We start from the raw sequence: 21,511 nt of genomic DNA, 5'->3' as shown, positions 1-21,511 counted from the left end.
ATTGTTATTTTGTAGTTGTGTGAAGTGAAACGACAACAAAAAAAAACGCGTACAAATTTGTTGTTGCTGGAGATGTTAAAAGTTTTAACAATTTTTTAAACCGAAAAACAAAAAAAAAGAGAAGTAGAGAAGAAAAAAAAAGCAACAAACGTGACTAGTTTATTTAATTGATGCAGCAACAACAACAAGTGATTTTTTTTTTTCGTTTTTCGGTGAATAGAAGATGACGTCGTCGTCAGCGTTGGCGTTGACGTCGGCGTTTGCCTGTTGCATGCATCTATATTGATGTATGTGTGTGTTTGCGTGTGTGTGTGAATTTGTGTGCGTGTGAGGAAAAGGCGGCGACTGTTTTTGTTGATGCTTAAAACGCGTGCAATTAGCATTTTATGAAAAAAAAAAATGAAAAATTATTAATATTAAAATGAGGGTGCGCCATTATGGGCTGCTGCAGCAGCAATAACAATAACAACAACAACAACAAAAGAGAAGCTTCAACAATTGTTTAGTAATTGCCTGCAATTTCGTAATGCAACAACAACAACAAAACTTGTAGCAGTGATAGCATTACAGTGAATACTTGATATACGTATAACGTATATTTACTACAATCGATCGATCATGTTGTCACGAAAAATGTGTTGTTTTTTTTTGATTGTTTACAGTGCAAACAAAAACATAAATATTATAATTCAACTCTAAACGGTTTCGTTTGTGTTTAGCCAGTGTCTACTGTGCTTGTAGTAAAGCGCCGTTACATAGCCACAAATACCAATGCAATCTTCATGAGGCGTCGGCGTCGCCGACCTGCATTACCCATGCCTGTTTTTTCTTTCATAAATCCTCTCACTGACTCGCTCACACACACACACACAGACATGCTGTTGCACATGCACATGACATAGACGCACTTGTGCGTGGTCTCTTTCACTCGCAGTCTTTTACTGCTGGAGCACTGTGGTCTAAGATCAAGGAGTATTGTTTTCATTGTTAAATAACTTGATTTGAAATTTATCTTGGAAAACTTTTGCTAAAAAATGAAAGACCCAATTAATAGAATTGACTGTCAATCAATTTGTATAAAACTTTTTGCAAGTGAACATTATGTAAAATAATTTACTAACCACGGTAACGCGGTTTGCTTTCTACCTGCGCCAACGCTTTCGCTTGCAATGACAGGGCTCTATGAGTGTGTGTGTGTGTGTGTGTGTGTGTTGTGTGACAGGCCCGTTATAAATTTGTTTGCCCATAAACCATTTGCCCATGGGCATTCTCTGGAATCGAATTAATAAACAATTACACACACTTACATATCCAGATGTACCTATATATGTATGTGTGTATGTATATTTAGGTGCATACATACATACATACATGCAGAAATTTCGTCTCTCGATTGTCACTTACCCACACACTCTTTCTCTCTCTCTCTCTCTCTCTTTGATACTCTTTGTTTTAGGCTCTCTTCTAGCTTGAATTTTATTATTAAACAAGTGCAATAATTGTTTATTTTGGATATTGAAGCCATGATCCATTTAAATACAAGAACTAAAAAAATGTTGAAAAATTAGTAAAACAAATTTAATCCAAAAAACCATCATCACTTTCAACAACAACAAGAAGAAGGGGAAACGACGATTGCAACAAACAGCAGAACCAACTATACGTGTTTTTACTGTACTTGGTTTGTTTATGCATCATGAAAGAACAACAACAACAACAGCAACAGCAAGAACAACAATCATATGATGGGTACAACAACAACACCAACATCACCAGATACAACAACAGCAACAGCAGCAGCAGAAGAAGAAGAAGAAAAGGAAGACAACAATTACAACAACAAATGTGGATTCTTTTCAGCATATTGATAATAATTGAATCGCCACAGGTAAGTCTAAAGATTTTTGACATTTTATTTGAATTTCTATTATAAATTTAATTAATATGTTTACTCGCTAAGATTGACCGAACATGAATTATTAAAGTTTATTATTATTAAGTTTATTAACTAGCAAAAAAATGTGTAGACTCTAGAAAGTGATTAGATACGAATTTTTCTTACTCTTCCCAATATAACTGGAACTTATTCCGACTATTTCAATAATGGATTCAGGATAGAAGAATAAAAACGTTCTTTTAAAATTGAACTATTTTTGGCTCTACTAAATGGTCAAATGGTTAAATTTAATCAAGATCTAAAACAGCGTAGTAGCTGGCCTAAAATTTAGAAGGGACAGCAATTGTTTTTGTTTTGAATATTAGTTCCAAAATATAAATTAAGTACGAGAAATGCGATTTTAAAATATATTAACAATAATTGTGTCGAGTATTCCGAAATTTTCGTTCTATGAATTGTTTTTGCAGTCACGGCTATCTCTTACTTACCTATTCTGTGAGACCCTCTCATCCCAGCCCTTGCCCATAAACTGTCTACGCCCCTGGTTATAGCAAGTTCTTTGTTTCTTAGTCGATTATCACCTACATATATTGCCAAGTTTGACTTGGAAATGTATTATCAAATAGGTGTCATATGACTGTTAATACAAAACTATCTTTTCACTTTGCTGCTGCCTGTAGTTAGAGATCGAGTAACACACAAACTTGGGCACGGCTTTAGCACAAAGATAGCCCCGTCCCTTTGATGGGGGTGGGGAAGCGTTTAGTTTTCTCTAATTCGTGCTCTCATAATTCTCATGTCACATGGGCTCAAAACCAAATAGCCAAAAAGCGAAAAGCGAAATCTTATTCCCAGTTACCATTAATATTTGAAACTTTTTTCCAGCCTTGAAGTTAAGTTAAGAACATACACTTTTCTAAAAGTTTCTAACCGAATTAGTGGGGTTCAAATCGATTCAATTTATATTCATATATATGTACATTGTATTTATATAAAGAGTCAAAAGAATCGTGTTTTAGAATTTCGCTAAAATCACTTTTTATCAAGAGGTTGAGAAGTTTTTAATCGTGTGGATTTCATTTTGGCATCAATAAACTGTTTGCTTTAGGTTGTTGTTGTTGTTGTTGTTGGTTGTTAATAACTTGTTTTTGGTTTTGTTTTAACCAGTTTTGACTTAGTGTGGCCATTATTGGTTTTTACCTTTTTTTTTTTTACAACAATGGGACGTAAAATCCCCGTAAAGTACAATTAAATAAAAGCACGCCACAACTGAAACAATTACAATATTAGAATTTCTTTTCATGAATAAGTAAAATGGAATGGAATGAACTTCATTTTTAGCAACAACAACAACAACAACAACTGTCACTTAAAATATACAAAATGTTTCAATATAAAACACTCAATTTCTATTCCAATGACACAAACAAATTGTAGCAGATGTCGTTTTAAATGTAACACTTAATTGTAAGTGTATTATATTTAGTTTTATTTTGTATAAAATCAAGAAATCGAACTACACACACACACACACACACACATACAAATTTTAAATCACAATACGTTTGTAGTAATAATTATTACTCACCCAATTTGTTTGAATGTTTTCGGACATTAGATGATTAATTCTATGTGTTCCCTTTACTCTCAATCTAACTAGTCATGATGCAGGTGTCTTTCTCTTAGTTTAGTCAATGAAAAATTGTCATAAAGTATATATGTATTCATTCTTGATTAGCATAGAAACTTTCGGGTTAAATCCTGAGACTTAAGCTAGTTTTCATCTGTAGTAGATCAAGTTCAAAAGGGTTTCCAATCGAACCACTTAAGCATAAAAAATCAATCGAAAAGTTATAGCAAAAGTAGTTAAATAAAGATAAGAAATACTAGAAAAGTTCTTATACGAATAAAGTTTGTGGCTTTTTCTGAGTATTTTCAACAAATTTAGATATTTAAATATTCTAAATCATATTCCAAATTACGAGTTATGTAAACATTGCTAAAGCTGCTTTATTTAATAATTGTTTTCATTGCTGAAATGATCTTAAGTGAGGTTCCATTCGCCTTGAGGATTCTTTAAATGAATTTGCGAGTATAGTATATATATATATATCTGTGATTTGCGATGCCTTTAATTAATTCTTTGTTGGCCATCATTTCCTCAAATTTTTTGGGTTACTTGGTCTATTGTCTCTCTCTCTCTCTCGTTTTTCGTTTCATTTAGAGGTAAATTCAAGGTTGCTTCTCCTAGCCTCAGGCTAAAACAGACAAGGTCTAACAAATTCTTTTTGAATTTGCTTCAACTCACGTGCTTTTCGAATACTTCTTTTCTATGTTGGTTTTGTTTTCTAAACTTATCTAAAATCATTAAATACCGGCCGGGTCATTACGTGCCGGCTTATCTCCTGAACTTGACAAAAAGCAAACAAAAACCAAAAAACAAACACATTTAAAAACAAAACAAAACAAAAAAGTAGAAAGAAGCATTTTGTATTACTAAGCAGTCAAAAAAGAAGCTCGATGACATCAGCCAAGAAGCATGATGATGGGTAGAGAGCTTGGCCAAAGGTTTATGTACATACACACATACACATACATACATACATACATATACATATATATAAATTGGCATTATTGTAAAAACGGTACAGTCACCTTACTTTTGTAAAAAAAAAAAAGCCAACAACAGGGTGACAAAATTATTAATCACACCCAAAAGGATTATTTTCCTCTTTTGTTTTAGCTGTTATCAAGATGAAAGTTAATATCATCTTACCCATCCCAACCTCCCCTATGTCTGCTTCTATATAATACTTACTTCATTCAATTACCGGATCGGAAAATTAACTGTCGGCAATTAAAGCTACCTCTCTCATCTTATTTCATCTCATCCCATTTCATGTGTGTATCTCTTATCCAAAGTATATTTCAATAAACCCCTAAAAGAAAGGCGTCAGATGACGGCGAGTCCCCCCTTCCCACTCCTCCGATCGTACATATGTTAAAACTATGTCAAGTGCTTTGCTGTGCTGTGGGTGGGTGGCTAGTTGAATCGGTTTGGGTTGGGTTGATTGGAAAATGCAGAAGCAACGCAAATGCAACCAGCAACCACTCCCTAAAACAAAAAAAAAAACACAATGAAGTACGTGAAACGTCTCTAACGACTTTGATATACCATGCAGCAAGTGAAATAACACTTTAGTTAGAAGGCTAACTTTAATGCTTTGTAAGCTTAGGCTATTTCAGTCACTCTTACAAGCACAAGTGCACTTTAGCGCCGCCAGCGGCCAATTCTACGCTTTTTGCACGAATAATTTATATATTTTTCGACAGATTTTTATAAAATTTGATGGACTAATAGATGATAAGAAAGTTGATCACATTATGAACTCATCAGGCATTGCGAGGGAGGTGATCTAACTACAAACTACGCGAAGTTATATAATAAATTAGCTGGCTCCACTTCTTATAGTCTCCGAGATCTAGATATTTATATGGAATAGTGTCGGGTTGCTCATGAGTGAGTGAACAATAATCAGTTGTTCACTAAACTGAGCAGCTGAACATGTTCTCTTTCAATTGTTCTTTTTTGGTTCATTTGTTCTCCCATACAATCAAACTAAACGATGTAATTCTCAAAATAAAGTTCAGAATACTTATGCTGAGCAACTGAACAACTAATCAATGTACTCAATAACTGAACAACTGAGCATTTTATTGAGCAACTGAACAACTAATCAGTGAAGTGAGCAAGTGCATCAAATGACTGAGTTGACTCAGTTCAAAAAGAAAATAGAACAAGAGATTATGTTCAGCAATATGAGTTATGCTAATAATAACGGATAGACATACATACATACGGACGGATGGATGGATGGATGAATGAATGAATGAGTACATAAACTAAAATAAATAAAAAGATCTTTTAGCTTTCTTTTGTCAGTTTGTGGGATATAATATGCCATCTCATTGGCTATCGGGTGCATGGTATCTCAAAAAAACACTAATACCAATTCCAAATTCAATTACAAACATTTCATTTTGTTTTTGGGTTTTCTTCTCATTTTGATTGTTGTTGTTGTTGTTTTGGAGAATTTTATTTATAACTTTTTTTCATGCTCTAAATTTAATTAATTGAATTGTTTCAGTTTTTGTTTGGATGATTTGAGTTTCAAAGTATGTATCTGCTTTTTGTCGAATTGTTGTTGCTGCTGCTGCTGCTGCAGTTGTAAATAGAAGTGAAAGATATTTACTACTAATTGGTATGCAATACACACACACACACGCACACCAAGTGTCTTCTTCTTTTTTATTATTCTCTTACTTCTGCTTACCGTATTCTTAAGTGCCCAAGTCAAGTGAAGCCAAGCAAAAACAAAAAGAATTCATTGGATTTTGGTTTTTAATGTCCATGCAAAGGGCAAGAGAAAGAGAGAGAAAGAAAGAGAGAGAGAGTGAGAGAGAGAGAGAGAGATATACTAATTAAATGTAGGCTCAAAAAACACTTCTTAGACATTCATTTTCTTAGGTAAAACTAACTAAAATTGCATAAAGTAACTCAAAAGATCAGTACAAGGAAAACTATAGACAGACTATAGAGGGCACTCCTCCTACCCATTTGCTATTTGCTATTGTTTTTTTTGCTTTATTTTCTTTCTTTCAACAGTCAACTCTCATTGTTAACTAACCCACATCTACATAAAATAAATACAAAAGCGCAAACATTCCTAAGGCTAAGGAATGGTCGAGAAGGAGGAGTAGGAGGAGGAGGATGGAGGGCAAAAAACAGTGGGGAAACAGACAGTCAGTCAGTTGAGTCAGTCAACTGTCAACAATTTGGCCATCAATTTGTATTATTTATTATCTAGAGCCAAGAATAACTCCATCCCTCTCCATCTCTCTCTCTCTTTCTCTCTCTTTCTTCCATCCACTTGCTCCCCCCTTTTGGAACTTGAAGTGGCTTAAAAATAGATCAAAAAAAAAGAAGAAGAAAAGAAAGCATTTAGCAGCAAATTAAGTAAAACGAAATGAAATCTCTATTTGAGAAAAAAAAGATGAGGAACCATATAAGATTTATTAGGCAGATAAACTATCTATATATACATACATACATACATACATACAAATACATATACATATGAAGTAAATTAGTTTTTATTTAAGTTTAATTAGTTGACAATCATCATAAATTCTTAATGTATTTAAAATATTAGCCACTTCTAATTCAAATTTGTCGATCTTGCAGACATTTTACAACTAAAGAAAAGATTTTCGAATGGTTTTTGCAACTTTATGCAGGGTATCTCAAATGCCATCAATTCTTTTATGAGTTGTTTATCCAAATTAAGTGATCTAACATAATCTAATTGCTGGAACTTTATCTACTATGCATGTGTGTGTGTGTGTGTATATGTGCATAGTCACTAATAGTTTCTAAAACAATTATTTACGTTAATTATTATTAATTGCGGTGCATATAAACCAAACATAAAAAAAAAAAAAAAACAACAACAACAACTCAAATAACTGGGCCAAGTCTCTCTTCGTGTATAACAAAACAACTTTGGAACGAAATCTTAAATATTTGCACTTTTAGTCTCAGTCGAGTTGAGAAGAGTTTTCAATTGCAAACTGAATTGACGTAGTTTGACGATCATGGCAAACGGATGATGAATGGAGGGGGGTAGTGGTGGCTGGGGGGAGGCGGTGATTGGCGGTATAAAACGGCAATTTGTTTATTGAACACCAAAATATGAAAAAAAAAAAAAGAGAAGCTAAATAACAGCAGCAACAACAACTTGGTTAACGCTCACCTAACTGGTTTTTTGATTTTGGCTGTTGCCATATAAAAATAATTAACAAAAAAAAAAAAAAAACCGAAAAAAATCACAAAAAAAAAACCTACAACGTTTTATAAATCACACGATATAGCAATAACAACAACAACAAGAATGCTATATACATATAATAACGGCTTCCTCCTTGCCTCCCTCCCCTATTCAGCGGCCCCTGTCCCTCCACCCACCACTCCCCCCCTCTTACCCTTCCTTTGATCCGCCCATCATTTCACCTGACTTTAGCTTTTAACCCCCTTGCTGCCTGACTTACCCACACCTCTCCTCTCCTCTCCTCTCCACCCCTCCACTCTCATTCACAATCAAATTGTACAATTTTTTTTTACGTTTGTGATTTCAATTTGAGTTGTGTTTATTTTTTTAAGCTCGAAATTTTTATTTGCATTCGCTTAACTTTGCTATTGTGTTTGTTGTTGTTGTTTCTATATACATCAACAACAACAACAACAACAAATATATGACAGATATAAAAAAAAACGAGAAATTTGGTTATTTAGTTTTTTAATTATGAAGAAAATTAAATAGAAAATCACAAAAATCACCCATGGACCAAATTTAATAGAAGGAAGTTTTAAAAAATTAAAAAAAAAACATATACATATATATATGTATATGTATTTTTTAATGGAATATTCCATTTGAATAATAATTATTAGCACTCGTTTTTTGAATAGTTTTCATAAATTATGATAATATGATGGCCTTAGTTCTCGTTTCATCTGACTACTGTGATCATTGTGATGATAATGATGATGATGATGATGACGATGATCATCATCCGCATCCTCATCATTGGGTTGATATTTTTGCCCTCCCACAATAATTAATTGCCATAATTATCAGAAATAGCAGATGATGATAAATGATATAACTAGAGGGAGAGAGAGAGAGAGAGAGACAAGGTCACTAACGATTCGTCCGTTAAATTGTCCAAAAGTCTTTCTCTCTCTCTCTCTCTCTCTCTCTTCCTGTGTGTGTGTGTGTGTCTCTTTATTTATATAGTATACAAAATGTATAATATACAAACTTTCCCAAAAGAAACAAAAATCAATATGAACCAAAAAAGTGAAAGGCAAAATGTCAATCACAAAAACCAACAAAAACAAAAAAAAAACAAAAAAACACAACTAAAACATGCAAAATTATAACAATTTAAAAAAAAAGAATCAATGTTTTTTTTGTTGTACAAAGAATTTATCAATGAAATTCTAAATATGTATTATTATATTTTCACTTTGACTGCATGCAAAGTAAACAAACATTAAAATTATTAACTACTATTACGTATTTATTTTTAACATTAAATGGGACAGAATTACGGCGTTGTTTTTTTTTTTAATTCTATAAATTAAATGATAACAAATTGCATTCCCATTCCCATTCCCATTCAATAATATTTGCTTTTTTTAATAGTATATTTAATTTTAATTATAAAATTGTGTTGTTAAATCGATTCAAAATTACAGAAAATACAGTCTGAGAAAAATTTATTTCAAAGAATTCTCTAAAAAAAATACTTCGTTTGGAAACCTAAATTTATGAACTATTTTCGAAATTGTCTGTATTAATTTTCCTTCTGAACTTAACCAAAGAACTTCATAGAAAGTGCTTACAATTGTTTGCCAAGTGATTCCAAGTGATTCAATAGAATGTTAATTTTAAAGTTAATATCTAAATGTCTTGATTCTATACGTAAATGCAAAAACCGCAGACGATCTGCTAATTATCGATCACGGATTGAATTCTCCGTGTTGATATTGCGTGTTTTTATTTTCGCGGTCATTCCACCAAGATTACGGAAGGCCTTGCCTTTGTTTTGTTGTTGTCTACACACAAACACACACGCACACTAAGTGTATACACATGATCTGTGATTCTGAATTTTCAGATTTAATTATAATTTGCAACTAAACATAGTTTCGTTTTCAACCTTTTTCAGTCACCTTTAACCTGTATAATTTTACCCCATTATTGATTATAGATTAATATAGTAGCCATCTATTAGTTTAATATTAGTTTTGATACGAAAGTTATGCGAAATATTTAATTGAGATTCCCCCCACTGGCTGCCCTTTCAAGAAATATTTTACTTACTAATCAAATAAAATTGATTAGTTTGGATTTTTTATACCCTTGCAGAAAGGGTATATTAATTTTGGTCAGAAGTGTGCAACGCATAAAAGGAAGCATCTCCAACCATATAAAGTATATATATTCTTGATCAGCACGACGAGGCGAGTTCAAATAGCCATGTCCGTCCGTCAGTCTGGATCGACGCGAACTCCTCCTAGACCGTAAGAGCTAAAGAGCTGATTTTGCATGTAGGCTTGTATATACTGCACAGTTTGTATATATCTCTTTGTGTATATGGATTGTATCGGATTCAGCCGGATCGGAGCACTATATCGTATAGCTCCCATACAAACGTCAAAGACACGAACAGTGACTTTTCTCAATAACTTCCTTATTTTCTGAGCTATTGTCGAGAAATATGTATGAATTTGTTACACTAACAAACGACTGTGCCAAATTTGATCAAGATCGGGTGACTATATCATATAGCTCCCATAGGACCGATCGGTCAAAAACAGTGACTTTGGTCAATAACTTCGTTACTTTTGAAGCAATTGCCATAAAAATTTATATTTCTCAGTTTAACATAAGTATTAATGACTCTACCAAATTTGATTAAGATCGGGCGACTATATCATATAGGTCCAATAGGAACAATCGGTGGTGAACAGTGACGTTGATCAATAACTTGGTTATTTCCTAAGCCTGGAAGGGTATAGAAACTTTGACGCGGTCAAAGTTAGCCCCGGCCCTCTGGTTAAACAGAAAATGGGGCTTAGATTGATTTATCAGCCAAGAACATATAGTAAATTCGGTAAAATCGTAGCCATTTGGTAATTTCTGCATTTCAAATCAGTTTTGCTAGTTTTTAGTCCTTTCAGGACCAAATTAAAGTGTTTACAAAAAAGTTTTTACGCTTTTTGTCTTTGTTTAACATTTTATGTGTATTTCAAAAATGTTAGAAATAGTTTTTTATTCATCTATGGCTTTTGCTTTTTAAAATTTAAAAGAACTGAAATTATTATCTGATTATATTGGAAAGAAAGTTCAATTTTGATTAGGAAAAAAGCAAATTTTCTTTGTCGTTAAAAATCATTAAGCTCAAAGTGACAAAATATTGAAAAATGTAATATACATATTGACAAATGATATCCATAAACAAAAAAAATGGCATGGCATTGTCTCTAAGGCCAGGCTGAGAGAAAGAGGCAAAGAGAGAGAGAGAGATAGAGAGGATCATTATAAATCGCTTAAGTTTTAAGTGAAGACCAAGGCAAATGAGAGATAGTAGTGAGCAGAAGTGAGAGATAGAAGAGAGAGAGAGAGGCTTATGCAACAGGCGCCGGGGGGCTTTTTGTTGATGACAATGCAAGCCGCAAATACCAAACACGCACACACGCACACACACACACACACACACACACACACACACATACATTCAAATGAGATGCAATCTGACAGAAAATTGCCATAGCCCTGACTTTCTGAGTCAATTCGATCGCGATGTCTTTCTCCCCCTCTCTCTCGCTCTCCCTCATTCACTCTATCCCCCACTTTGTTTCTTTGGCATTGTAGCACCATGACAATGATTACGAATGATCATGATCATGACGACGATGATGATGATCATTATTGGTAATGATCATCAAGAGCAAAAGCCAAAAGCGAAAGCAAAGTTTTATGTACTTTGAAAAGCTTATCGCTCCCATGATTAATGGGCCAGGCAGGGCTACGGGCAATGTTGATAATTCCCTCAAAAAAAATATAGGTCAGTTACAGTTAGAGTTAAGTATGTATATACAAACATATGGACAAATCGTGATAAGGCAGATTTCAAGACAATATATTTTTGGTTTCGTTTCGTTCTAATTCTTAGGCATATGCAGCCGATTTGGTTATCAATGTGCCAAGTGCAAGTAGCAATGATAATGCCTTCTATCGGATCGATTATAGTCCACCATTTGGTTATCCCGAACCGAACACAACAATACCAGCCAGTGATATCGGCAAAGATATACAATTCTCACATGCTCTACCCGGAACTGAATATAATTTTTGGCTATATTATACAAATTCCACACATCGTGAGCTCCTCACCTGGACGGTGAAAATAACTACAGGTATGTGTAATGGATCGACCTGTTGTTTATCACATCATAAATATGTCTATACAAATATTTGTATTTGTATTTGTATGCAGCACCCGATCCGCCGGCGAATCTTAGTGTACAATTACGTTCAAGTAAGAGTGCATTCATCACATGGAAACCGCCAGGAATGGGAGCCTATTCTGGTTACAAAATCAAAATATTTGGCCTTACCGATGTGGGATATAATCGTACCCATGCACTGGATAGCAATGATACATTACAGTTATCAGCTAAGGAATTAACACCAGGTGGTACCTATCAAGTGCAGGCCTATACCATATATCAGGCAAAAGAATCGGTGGCCTATACAAGTCGAAATTTCACCACAAGTAAGTCCCGATCGATGGGAGGCACGCGCAGTCCCAACAGCAAATGCAATTTTTAATAACAAACACACACACACAAACATTTGGGTCTTAAATTGGTCTTAATATATATATTAACTAACCAATACACACACACACACACCAACACACACACTTTCAAACACTCTTGAACTCTTCTCTACTTTATTCTTCTTTACTCTAACAAAACGGAAAGCAATGCTAAGGTAAACAGACATAACCATTTATTTTGATTTTATTGTATAGTAGTTTCTTAGTTAAGCTATCTAAAATATAAGCTAAATGATTATTAAAAAAAAAAGAAAATAACAAAAAGAAAAGAAACAATGAAAAGAATCACACTAATTATATATACAGGGCCCCAACATTACAATGGTTCACAAAATCAATACAATTGGCGCATCAAATTTTATTGTAAACACACACACACACACACACACACACAAAAATATTCGAAATTTTGGTACCACTGTGCGGTTAGGCCTGTTGCGTATTTATTTCAATTTCAATTTGAGTTTGAAAATAAGGCTTATAATTATGTCTGTTCTCGTTTCCGAATCGATTTTGAACCTTAATCAAGAGCAATTACGCACGGTTTTCAAATTTGCCAGTCTCATTTTCTAGTTTTGGGCCACTAGAGTTGCCAAGCTCTATAATTATTTTGAGGCAAATCCTGAAAAAATAACTCATTGTCAATGTTTTATCTGTGAATGGTTTTTAAACTAATTTGATTGTATGTAGTCCTGTCAAGTGAAATTATATCACTAACCATAGAACACATAGATGGGACAAACTCATGATTTTTTGATTGCAAACGCTAGCCTAGTCATGAAACCCCAGAGAACTTCGGGAAAACCCGAACGTTCGTACTCTCAATGAGAGCGTAAAGTGGGGAGAGGGCCAAGCAGCTACGAAAATAATTTAGTCTAGCACAGACTATAATTTAGTCAATAGCTCGCTCGACCAATATTTTTAATTTCCGACAAAACAGCGATAATGCGAATAGGATATGCCCCTGTCGAAAGAATATCTCATTGTGAGTACGAGCGTTCGGGTTTTCCCGAAGTTCTCTGGGGTTCCATGACTAGGCTAGCGTTTGCAATCAAAAAATTATGAGTTTGTCCCATCTATGTGTTCTATGGTTAGTGATTATATCTTGGAATATAAAATTGACATCAAAATTATTTGTCATTTATTTTCAACCATAAAAAGGGAAATTTCCATTAAAATCTTTCAAAAACGAGAACAGTTTAAATTAATTTCAATTCTTTGGTTTGGTTTGCACATTCAATTCACTAATACTTGGAATTGTTTTCAACATCATACAGATTAATTTGAAAACTTTTTAAAGGAAAATTAGGAATTACTTTTCATTACACTGACTCAAAGACAAACAATTTGAAACTGAATAATTTGTCTTGTAATCGGATTCAGACAAAAACATTCGGAATCAGAAACGAGAAGAAATTGTTTAGTTTTCAATTTCAATGGAGAAAAGAATTTTCATGTGTATATGATGACTGATTTTATGGCTAATGGGTTTAAATTTTAAATATGTATTATGTGGTGGACCTTCAATTTGATCTAACCCTAACCCTAACCCTACATAGGCATTTATCCTCCTAATCATAATCAAATCAAACACTTTTGGTTTTGTTAGCAACTTTTTGTTTGTTGTTTTGTTTTCTGTAGTAAACATTTTTAATTCATTTATGCATCTTCATCTACATCTACTCCTCCCTCTCCCCACAAAAAAAACCACCTGTCTCCTGTCTCCTGTCGTTAAAACTCCCGCAAACCACCCACTTCCTAGAGCCGAATACGCCTGGTAAATTCATCGTTTGGTTTCGTAATGAGACAACGCTCCTGGTGCTGTGGCAACCGCCCTTTCCCGCTGGTCTTTACACACACTACAAGGTCTCGATAACACCGGACGATGCCATCGAGAGTGTATTGTATGTGGAGCGTGAAGGCGAACCGCCCGGACCCGCTCAGGCGGCATTCAAGGGCCTGGTGCCGGGTCGTCCGTATAATATATCAGTTCAAACCGTGTCCGAGGATGAGACATCTGTGCCGACAACGGCACGATATCTCACAGTGCCGGAGCGTCCGCTTAACGTTACCTTCGATGCGGATTACACAACATCCGAGTCGTTTCGAGTGCGTTGGGAACCGCCACGTTCGTATAGCGAATATGATGGCTATCAGGTGTCATTGTCCACCTCACGTCGAGTATACAATGTGGCAAGGAGTGAGATTGCTGGCCCAGTGTACTTTGATTATCCGGAACCCTTGGAGGCGGGCAGAAGTTACGATGTGGTGGTCAAGACAATATCCGATAATGTCAATTCGTGGCCAGCGACGGGAGAGATTACTTTACGACCCAAACCAGTGCGTAAATTGCGTGGCTATTTGGATGATCGTAGTAATATTTTGCATATATCCTGGGAACCGGCGGAGATGGGCAAACAAGATGGCTATCGAATAAGGTAAGACAAATAAACAGGGGTGGGGGGCGGAAGAGGTTAGTAATTGATTGTCATCTCATTTGCAGCTATCACGAGCAAGGCAATGAAACTAGCCCTACGAAATCCTCATCCGCCGACACCATAATCGAGACGAAGCAAACGGAATATAAGCTAGAACCCTTGCTGGCTGGACGACGTTATCACATAAGTGTTCAGGCTCTGTCCAATGGCATGAGTTCGAATGCCACTGTCATCACCAGGGACACACGACCCGGAGCACCCATTATCCAGGAGCTACATAGCATACCACTCGGCTTGAATATCAGTTGGCGAAGCAAGGAGAACTCCCATCAGGATCGCTATGAGGTCCATTACCAACGAAATGGCACACACGAGGAGCGCACAATCACGACGAATCAAACGAATTTAATCATCCGTCATTTGCATGCCGGTTCCGGTTACGAGATTAAGGTCTATGCGATCAGTCATGAAATGCGTAGCGAGCCGCATTCCTATTTCCAGGCAGTGTGTAAGTAGTGTGAATGAGTCAGGAGTATTCTTAATCAATTGATGCTTTAACTTGATGGATTCTTGCAGTTCCCAAGCCTCCGGTGAATCTCACCTTGCATACGGTGAACACGAATCTGGTGGAGCTCAACTGGCAACCGCCCGAGGGCAGTGATTTCAGTGAGTATGTGGTACGCTACCGCACCGATGCCTCGCCCTGGCAGCAATTGGCTCACATACGTGAGAATCATGCCAGTATCAAAGATATGCGCTACGGGGAGAGATATCTGGTGCAGGTCAACACGGTTAGCTTTGGTGTGGAGAGTGCCCAGCCCCTGGAACTGAATGTTACAATGCCGCCGCAGCCAGTCTCGAATGTGGTGCCATTGGTTGACTCACGTAATCTGACCCTAGAATGGCCACAGCCCGATGGCCATATAGATTACTACACAATCAAATGGTGGCCAACCGATGCAGTGAATCAGGTGGAATATAAGAATGTGACAACCCTAGAGAATCGTAAGTGCACCTAAGACATAAGTAAGACTCTCCCAATGTTATTAACGAATCTCTGCTATTCCCAGATTCGACTCCAAGTGTACGGATACCCATTGATGATCTCTCGCCTGGTCGCCAATATAAATTCGAAGTACAGGCCAGCTCCAATGGCATACGCTCGGGTATAACGCATCTCTCGACACGGACAATGCCGCTCATCCAGTCGGATGTCTTTATATCGAATGTACTGCCAATGGATCCGGACTCAGATCAAGCGGAACAACAACATCTCAGCGAATCGATTACATTGAGCTATACACCGACTCCAGCAGCAAGTACACGATTCGATATTTATCGTTTCTCGCTGGGTGATCCGGCAATTAGGGATAAAGAGAAACTGGCCAATGACACGGAGCGTAAGTTAACTTTCTCGGGTCTAACTCCTGGCCGTCTGTACAACATAACCGTGTGGACAGTGAGCGGAGGCGTTGCCAGTTTGCCCATCCAGAGGCTCTATCGTCTGCATCCATTGGCCATAACCAAATTGGAGGCCACCCATGTGGATGCACGAGAAATAACACTTCAATGGCCAGCACCAGCCGGTGAATGGACAGACTTTGAGCTGCAGTATCTCAGCGCTGATGAGGAGTCGCCCCAGTTGATCCAGAATGTGACCAAGCAAACACAAATGACAATTCAACGTCTGCAGCCGTATCACAATTACACCTTCACCGTGGTTGTACGTTCCGGTTCGACTGGCCTTGATGCTAATACGCCAGCTGGCACCCCAAATACGGGTACGGGTACGGGTACGGGTGGAGGCGGAGGAACTATCTTGCGCAGCAGCCCACCCATTTCGGCCAGCTATCAGACTCTGCAGGCGGCACCAGGTCGTGTGGACTACTTTCAGCCCAGCGACGTTCAACCCGGTGAAATAACATTTGCTTGGCTTTTGGAGTCAAGCGAACAGCATGGACCCATTGAGCATTTCCGGATAATTTGCCAAAATGCCTACGACACGGAGGATGTGATTAACTACGAGTTTGCAGCGAATAGCACTGAGGGACGGATTAGTAATCTAGTGCCAGGCAATAGCTATATCTTTCGCATTCAAGCCAAGTCCCTGGAATTGGGCTATGGACTGGAGCGCGAGTATAGACAACTGATGCCCATTTTGGCACCGCCTGCGCCTTTGGCCAGCATAATACCTTTGGAGGTTAGTCGAACGAGCTCCACCATACAGATTAGCTACAGGAAAAACTATTTCTCCAATGCCCATGGACTGGTGCGTCAATATACCATCATAGTGGCCGAGGATGTTGGCAAGAATGCCTCCGGCTTGGAGATGCCCAGTTGGCAGGATGTGCAATCGTATACCATATGGTTACCCTATCAGGCCATTGAGCCATACAATCCCTTTGCCAATCGTTCGCTGGCCTTGGCATCCAGCGACTTGGAACACTTCACCATTGGATCGGCCAATTGTGAGCAAAATCTGGCTGGCTATTGCAATGGTCCGCTACGCTCTGGGACAACATATCGGATCAAGATAAGGGCATTTACCGATCATGATAAGTTCACCGACACCGCCTACAGTGAGCCCATCACAACGGATCGCAATGATGTCATCTGGCTGGCCTCCGCTCTGGGTATCTTCTTCTGCCTGGCCTTTCTGGCCATTGTTGTTGCCTACTTCCGTTATCGGAATAGCAGTTTGCGACGCTCCAATAAGCTGGCACGGATGCAGGACGAGCTAGACATTCTGCCCGATGGCCATATAACACCAAATCGTCCTGTTCATATTAAGGATTTCGCCGAACACTATCGCATCATGTCGGCCGATTCAGATTTTCGTTTTAGCGAGGAATTCGAAGAACTGAAACATGTGGGACGGGATCAGGCCTGCAGTTTTGCCGATCTACCATGCAATCGTCCAAAGAATCGATTCACCAACATTCTGCCCTACGATCATTCGCGATTCAAGCTTCAGCCCGTCGACGATGATGATGGCTCCGACTATATCAATGCCAACTATATGCCAGGGCATAATTCACCACGGGAATTTATTGTCACCCAGGGACCATTGCATTCCACCCGTGAGGAATTCTGGCGCATGTGCTGGGAGAGCAATTCACGGGCGATTGTCATGCTGACGCGTTGCTTTGAAAAGGGACGCGAGAAATGTGATCAATATTGGCCAATTGATCGGGTGCCCATGTTTTATGGTGACATCAAAGTGCAGCTCATAACGGATACACATTTTCTGGATTGGAGTATATCTGAATTTATGGTATCAAGGGTAAGTAGGAGCGATTTCCCAATTGTTCCATCCCATCTGATCTCTCTCTCTCTCTCTCCGAATAGAATTGTGAATCGCGGATTATGCGGCATTTCCATTTCACCACTTGGCCTGATTTCGGTGTGCCAGAGCCGCCGCAATCTTTGGTTAGATTTGTGCGCGCCTTTCGCGATGTCATTGGGACGGATATGCGACCTATTATTGTCCACTGCAGTGCCGGAGTGGGACGTTCGGGTACATTCATAGCACTCGATCGCATACTGCAGCATATCAATAAAGCAGATGATGTGGATATATTTGGCATTGTATTTGCCATGCGTAAAGGTAAGAGAGAGAGACTTGATTAACTAATTAACTCGATCATCTGAACTCTAATTCATCTGATCTCGTTGTGTTTAGAGCGCGTTTTCATGGTGCAAACGGAACAGCAGTATGTGTGCATACATCAATGCCTTCTGGCCGTGCTTGAGGGTAAAGAACATCTGTTGGCCGATTCCCTGGAGCTTCATGCCAATGATGGCTATGAGGGTAAGTGGTGGTTAGACACAATTATAAACTCTCTATCTCGATGATGTTGATGTTGATGATAATAGATGACAGCTGTGGCTAAGTGACTAATTTTGCTATTTTATTTCTTTATAAACCAAGAAAAAAAAAACAAAAACAAAAAAACAAAACGAAACCAAGAAAATTTCAACAACAACAAAATTAGCAATACAAATTTATGGCTTGGGCTGTGCTTTTTCTTTAAATATACATAATAAATTTTAATTCTGGCTCAGGTTTATCTTCTATTACAAAAAAAAAACAAAAAAACAAAAAAACAAAAAAACAAACAAACAAAGGAAACGTTCAAAAAATGAGAGATTTCTTTTTTTATTCTAAATTGTAACTAACCGAATTAATAATTATTTTTCTTCTTTCTTTCACATACATCCACACACACACAAACACACACACATATACACAATTGTAAATCACACACACATACACAAACACAACTACGCCTAACAATCACACTTTATGCTCATCCACAATGCTCACTGCTCTTCCTATTTCTCTATATATACATATATTTGTATTATATATGAACTCATAAAAAAAAAAAAAAAACAACCAAAAACAAATCTGAAATTCAGTGACTAAAATTTACTTAGAGCGCCCGAAACTACAACAACAACAACAACTGCAACAACAAGAAATCATATTGAATGGAAAGACTGGCGGCAGCTTAATGCCCATTAGGGCATCATTAGCATTGGCCGAAGAACTGGAAAAAGAGCTGGAGCCAGAGCATACCACCGCGAAAGTAAAGGATGAGGAGCATTACAAGATCAATGTTAATAATGATGATGACGACGACGAAGAGGATGAGGATAATGATGATGAAGACGATGATGATGATGATCAGCAGCCATTGAATCATGAAACCACAGCCATATTATCGACAGGAAGCAGCAGCAACAGCAGCAACAGCAGCAGCATCAACAGTAGTCGAAGCAGTCGGGAGCATGTGGAGGAGCAACAACATCCACAACAACAACAACAACATCCACATCCACAACAACAACAACAACAAGAGCAAAGCATAAGCACTAGCACTGACTCTGATACTGACACTGAGGATGAGGACGGTGATGGTATTGATAAAAGTCCGCTTTTAGGTTTGTACCACAAGCAACAACAACAACAACAAGCACAACCAACCAAAGAACAACAACATCTACCGAACTGCAACCAACAACAATCAGAACAAGAACAATAATTACAATTGCAACAATTGCCTGCTGTTGCCTTCTTTTATCCCAACTAACGAAAATCCAAATAATGCCAATTTTCTCGACACTAAACATTGTAATAAACAACCAAGACAGTAACTTTTGTAAATAACTTGTAAAAAATACTAACACACACGCACCAGGACAATCGCAAACACTCACATGCACCTACACACACACACACACAAACAACCACAAACACACTTGTACATAAATGTATATAATTCATTTGGTTTTGGTTTCCCTAAACATCCCATCCATCTATCCATCCATCAATCCATCCATCCATTCATTCAATTTGGCTCATTTTTTTTTGTCATTTATAGTTTGAATTTGTTAATTTGAAATTGCCTTAAGACATATGTATGTACATATATGTGACTGCTATATGTATGCGTGTATGTGAATTAACTTTATATATATTCTTGATATGTATTTGTGTCAGTTGTAATATAATTGTGATCGTTTGTCTCAGATCTAGAGCAGAAAACAAGTTGAAAACATTGTCAAATGTCAAAAAATCATAATTACATACTTCGAACTGACATAAATACATTCCACTTAAGTGGAACATATTGTGTTGTATGATACAAAACTTGTAATTGTTTAATATTTTGTATTCAACTAATTATTCGAATTATTTCAGATGACGAGGGCATTGCTGAGACAGGCATCTAGAGAATCCTTCTCTCTTGACTGGGGATGCCTTTTTGCTGATATTTAAACATATATACGATAAATAATATACACCTCTATATATTTATACCTATATATATAGATATATAAATCCATATTAGTTATATTAAATCTGCCTGTGATGTGCTGGATGTGATTTGTCTACCCTAAGGCATAAACGGTGCTATCGTATGAGAAGTTCCATTGCCAGATTAATCATTTCTTTTGTTTCTCGGAAGATTTTGATTATTTGACCTGTGCCATATGGTTTGCTTCATATTTTATAATTTGCCATAGAACTCTGATATATGTATGTGTGCATATGAGATGGTGCCGTAAATGCCCTTAATTAGACCAAAACAACAGAGCGTAATCTTAAGTTTCAGGTATATAATTGCTTTTCTTTTTTTTTTTTTTATTTGCTCTTTCGATGTGACAATATTGATGATTGCAATTTAGTTTTTTTTTTTGTGTCTTTTACTATACACTATACGATTATTATTAGATTAATTATGAATTGTAAATTGTAAATTCAATCAATTGTTTTATAGTATTTCGTTTAATTTATACATTGTATTTTCAATTGATCAACTATTGTATTATGCTTATAATATTATACTTATTTTTATACTCGGTGACTTGCACCGAAACAAATTCCAAATCTATTTGGAATCAATAATTGTTTCGATGCGGATCCCTGACTTATATATATATATATATTTAGCTATATAGTTTAGTTAGTTTTAGTCAAACATTAGTCAGTCAATTTAATATTTGTTTATATATATTTTTTTTTCTCCTTTGTTCTAAATGTATTTTTTTCCGTTTATGTTGTGTGATTTTTTGTTGTCTATTGGATGACATCGACAAATAGGAGTTCTATTTTGTTTTACCTATCAAATTCAAATGCTGAGAATTAAACTAATTTTAAACAATTTCCTTTTTTTTTTTGTATTGTTTGTTGTGT

The 21,511-nt window shown here is 36.7% G+C and overlaps 1 protein-coding gene across 2 annotated transcripts; it reads left to right on the top strand.

Annotated features, from left to right (window-relative positions):
* Positions 1 to 1,802: 1,802 nt before the first annotated feature.
* Positions 1,803 to 21,337, top strand: LOC6641125 (tyrosine-protein phosphatase 10D). 2 transcript variants are annotated; one of them, XM_023175165.2, is made up of 11 exons: positions 1,803 to 1,888; positions 11,702 to 11,945; positions 12,026 to 12,304; positions 14,133 to 14,808; positions 14,874 to 15,316; positions 15,385 to 15,813; positions 15,879 to 18,091; positions 18,157 to 18,415; positions 18,491 to 18,619; positions 19,231 to 19,755; positions 20,516 to 21,336. In XM_023175165.2, exons 1-11 carry the CDS (start codon positions 1,844 to 1,846, stop codon positions 20,545 to 20,547), a joined length of 5,274 nt encoding a protein of 1,757 aa, XP_023030933.1. In that variant the 5' UTR covers positions 1,803 to 1,843; the 3' UTR covers positions 20,548 to 21,336. The 2 variants fall into 2 exon arrangements, with proteins under 2 accessions (XP_023030933.1, XP_023030935.1); XM_023175167.2 differs by lacking the exon at positions 19,231 to 19,755 and having other exon boundaries at positions 20,516 to 21,337.
* The last annotated feature ends 174 nt before the right edge of the window (positions 21,338 to 21,511 follow it).

This window comes from Drosophila willistoni, assembly GCF_018902025.1.
Source record: "Drosophila willistoni isolate 14030-0811.24 chromosome XL unlocalized genomic scaffold, UCI_dwil_1.1 Seg141, whole genome shotgun sequence".
NCBI lineage: Eukaryota > Metazoa > Arthropoda > Insecta > Diptera > Drosophilidae > Drosophila > Drosophila willistoni.
The sequence above is the reverse complement of the archived record's forward strand: the minus strand, read 5'-3'. Positions and strand labels throughout refer to the sequence as shown.